The 4068-nt window shown below is 33.0% G+C and overlaps 1 protein-coding gene and 1 long non-coding RNA gene across 12 annotated transcripts; one reads left to right on the top strand and one right to left on the bottom strand.

Moving 5' to 3' along the window:
- LOC107639258 lies at window positions 797–4022 on the top strand. Of its 11 annotated transcripts, none has more exons than XM_021121129.1 (5): window positions 797–1125; window positions 1205–1402; window positions 2432–2578; window positions 2771–2776; window positions 3741–4022. In XM_021121129.1, the coding sequence occupies exons 2-5, from the start codon at window positions 1355–1357 to the stop codon at window positions 3837–3839; spliced, it is 300 nt and encodes a 99-aa protein (XP_020976788.1). In that variant the 5' UTR covers window positions 797–1125; window positions 1205–1354; the 3' UTR covers window positions 3840–4022. The 11 variants fall into 11 exon arrangements, 4 of the variants coding, with proteins under 4 accessions (XP_020976788.1, XP_016198223.1, XP_016198224.1 ...); XM_016342737.2 differs by having other exon boundaries at window positions 1335–1402; XR_002361030.1 differs by lacking the exon at window positions 1205–1402 and having other exon boundaries at window positions 2425–2578; window positions 2685–2776.
- Window positions 1132–1410, bottom strand: LOC110271036. Its single transcript, XR_002361032.1, has 2 exons — window positions 1338–1410; window positions 1132–1207 (listed from the first exon to the last, which is right to left on the bottom strand). It is a non-coding gene; the product is annotated as an uncharacterized LOC110271036 (long non-coding RNA).

Raw genomic sequence — 4068 nt, forward strand, 5'->3', positions numbered from 1 at the left:
TGATACTTTAAAAAATTTGACTATATCATCTAATTGTTACAGTGACACGTGTTATTTAAAATTATCAAATCAATTTTTCGGTAATAAAAAATATCGAAAGAACCAAATTAAAATACGAATCAAAATTTTAAAATATAATTTAAATCAATTAACAATTTAAAGATTAGATTACATCGGAGGTCAAATTTAAAGTGATTCTCTTGAAATGCACTTCTTTTATTTGGACTGCACTTTTTTAACGCACTCATTTTTAATTTTACTCCAAATTAAACCTTTGATACACTTTTCTTTACCCTTAATCTTGGGAAACCTTTCTCTTTTTCTTTTTCTCCTTCCCTTTCCCTTTCCCCCTTTTAATTATCTGAAACCATTCTGGTCAGATATCTCTAAAAAGTAAAAGCCCTTTTCTTTTTTAGTGCATGTTTGGGCGCCATTATTTTGTTAAAAAAAAATCTTTTTTTAATGAAAAAAGATTTTTTTTTATTTTTTAACGTATTTAACAAATTTCTATTAGTAAAAGTAAAAATACTAGTAAAATAAAAAAAAGATCTTTTTTGAGAAGTTGTAATTTACATCTTTTTTTAAAAGATCTTTTTTTCTTAAAAAAAAAATATTTTTCGTGTAATAAATGAACAAAAAAGTATTTTTATATTGTGATACCCAAACATAATTAATAGATAAAAAAATATTTTTACATGAGATATCCAAACATAAAATTACTTTTACTTCTCTATAAGATCTTTTAAAAAAAGATAACTCAAAAAAAGATCTTTTTCAAAAGTTCACCCAAACAAGTCCTTAATTCTCTTGAAACCCTTGCCGCTTTATCTCCGAAAGACCAAACCCACACACTCTCATCTCTCAAACACTCGTTTACGGCGCCGGCACTGAACAGACGACGGCCATGGCAGGGAGGCGTCGAGTAACGGAAGCACGACAGGTAGAGAGCAACAGAACTGAGGAGGCGAGACGAGCTGCGACCGCGAGAAAGAGGTGCGGCACCAACTGATATGAGGTGGAGATGCGAAGATGCGATGGAGCTATGAAGTAGTCAAGCAGCGGAGGAGATAACTCAAATGAAAACTGACAACTTCAAACCTCTGCGACGCTGCGACGACACTCTTGGTATGCCTCTTCCCCCACTCTTCATTTGTAACTGATTCATCTCCACTCACCACTCCGTCTTCACATTCGAATGTCTCAGAATCTCTCCCTCTCTCTCCCTCTCTCTCTCTCTCTCATAACCACTCAGTCTGTCTCGGCCAAAACCGCTCATTCTCTGTTCTCAGTGACGAAGAACAGTGAAGAACGACAGGTTGGCCTTGGTGATGACCAACCGCGATGGAGAACTGAGATGGTAGTGACGATGAACCGAGACATTAGCACTGAACAGAGATCAATGGTGTGTATCTGGTTTTACGGTTTTTTTGAGGGTTTGTTCTGATTTTTGGAGTTCTACAATCTTTTGTAATTTTTGCTTCTTACTATGCTAGAGTTTTCTTTTTTATTTTGCATTTTGCTTTATGATTTTGCATCTTGCTTTGTTAGGGTTTGTTGATTTTGCATTTTGTTTTTGAATTTTGGGCATAAAACAGATGAAATCATCATGTTTTGTCTTGTTTTCTCGAAAGTTGTGTAGGATATGTGAGATAGTGTTGTGGTTAGGCTTGGTTAAAATTATATGTTGTATATTTGAACCAGAAAGTTAATGTGTTTTGTTGAGGTTAATACTTCCATTCCTTATAGTACTTTAGTTCTTTTTTAGGATAATTTTGCAAAACTTTAGCATGGAATTGAAACAGTTTTGGACTAATTTAACATACAATCGATGGGCAAAAAAATTGTCTTAGCTTAGCTGTTTCAGCAGCAAATTGCTGTAGTCTTGGCTAAGAAATTTTTAATTGGTGATTGCTATGCATGCTACTTTTATTGTTTCAAATCTAAATTTTAATACGAGTTTCATCTATTTTGTTGTTTGGAATAGTATGATGATCATATATATTTTAGTATTTTAACTCAGTTGCTGATGTTATTATTTTGGTTTAATTAATTTCTATTTACACCTTTCTTTTGTGCAAATAAATACCACTGCTTGATGACCTTTGAGAATGATTAAAGTTAAGAAATAAAACTAGCTAGAAAAGGGGCTAAGAAATCAAAAGCTAGTTGCACCTTTGAAAGACCTTTTTTTTTAAACTTCTTAGAAGTGCAAGTATTTTTGCGGCAGCCCCGCTGACCTCCACTTCCTCATTGGTGGCAGTTTTTCCTTCTAGTATAGCATGTGTTTCTGTTACTTTTTCTTTTCTTAAGTTTATTAATCCTCTGCTAGGTTAAGTTAACTTCTTAAGATGCCAATATAGTGAGATCTTTGTTCTTGTTGTTTACTTTGTTAGTTGTTGTTTGGGGATTGGGGTATTTTTTGAGGGTAAAGAGAAGAGAAGAGAAGAGAAGAGAAGAGATGTTGAACATTAAGAGGGTTTTCAATGCTGTTTCGAATTATCAAAAAAGAGGAGGGGGAGAGGCTACTCACCCTGTAGGAGGATGTGGTTACAGTTGCCCAAAAACTGCTGCATTCAAGGTACATGGAATGGTTCTATCATGCTTCTTTTTATTACTTTTGTTTTATATTTGTGGTACATAAATATAAAATGTATTATCTGCTTATTACTGGTGGATGCTGCTAGTACCGTACTACCGATTATGTCACTGATAATGCTGCTTGATGTTCGTGTCACTGCTGGTGTTGCTGGCTATTCGGTAGCTGCTATAGCTCCTGGTAAGTGTCTATCTTGCCCTTTCTTGCTGAAATTGCAAATGTTCTTGTAATGTAAGTTAGATTTTGAACTATTTGTATAGTTAGTAAAAGCAAATGGAATAGATCTGGTTTGTAATTTGTTGGTTAGATAAATTTGATCCCTTTTTGTCATCGTTCTTCAGTATTGAATATGAAATGGAAGACACAATAGTATAAATTTTTTATGGTTGTTGAATATCCCTTCATGGTTTCTTCAGCTTTATTGCTTAATGCTGAATGCCTTGATTAGTAAATTCAATAGGATTCATTGAGTGCTTATGGTAAGGAATGACTGTGCCAGGTTCTTGATGAATTGGAATACTATTATCTTGGCTTCAAAAAATTTATTTTGATGAAATCACTTTTTATCTCCTTTATTTGTTTAAATCTAATGCGTCTAAGTTCAAAAGTACAGTTACATTATATATGTATATATAGAATGTGCTCCCCTTACCCCTTCCAATCAATTGTAGTATGAGGAGGCATTATCCTAGTATATAAAAGAGACAATGAAAGGGATTTGTGGGATTTAATTAAAATTTGATTAAATTTATAAATTGAGAAGAGTAAGTATGGGAATGGGTCACATGCTTAGACATATATAAGAGTCTACCTGATTTTGTGGTTTTCTTGCTTTTTTTATTCTTATTTTTTCACGGACTGTGGATAATGTAAAATTAAACATAATTGTTTATTGTTGTCTCTGTTAGTATTTTCATTTTATATACTCTACATGTATTCTGATATTTGGGATAATCTTGTATCAATGTCTATTTAGGATAATTGGCTTGCCAAAGCTTCCGTAGGAATTCCTATGTTCCATGGCATATTGTTCTTACTCTCTTTTTTTTTTCACTGATTCTGATTGTTCAACTTCATAGCTTGTGATTTCTTGCCATCAATTGTCCTAGCCACAGTCACGTTTTATATGAATCTTCTTTTATAGGTGTTGGATTATTGCCACTCTCAAGGAATAATGCATTTGGATGCAATGTCACTTAATGTAATGGTTGACCCTAAGCAGCGCAAGCTTCAATTCGCCTAATAGATTGGGAGCTTCCAGAGTTGTATAATAGACACATTACTCTTCCTTAGTCATTAAGCATTTTATAGATACATCTTTTATTATTGCTCTAGTGCTATCCATGTTCCTTTTCATGGACGTTGGTCCAAATTTTTTTCCATTGAATAATTTTTATTTATTAATGTTATGAGTTTAGGTTACAAATTTAAAGAATACATAATATTATGTATTTTTTATTTTATAATATTTG

Source organism: Arachis ipaensis, chromosome B04, assembly GCF_000816755.2.
Source record: "Arachis ipaensis cultivar K30076 chromosome B04, Araip1.1, whole genome shotgun sequence".
NCBI lineage: Eukaryota > Viridiplantae > Streptophyta > Magnoliopsida > Fabales > Fabaceae > Arachis > Arachis ipaensis.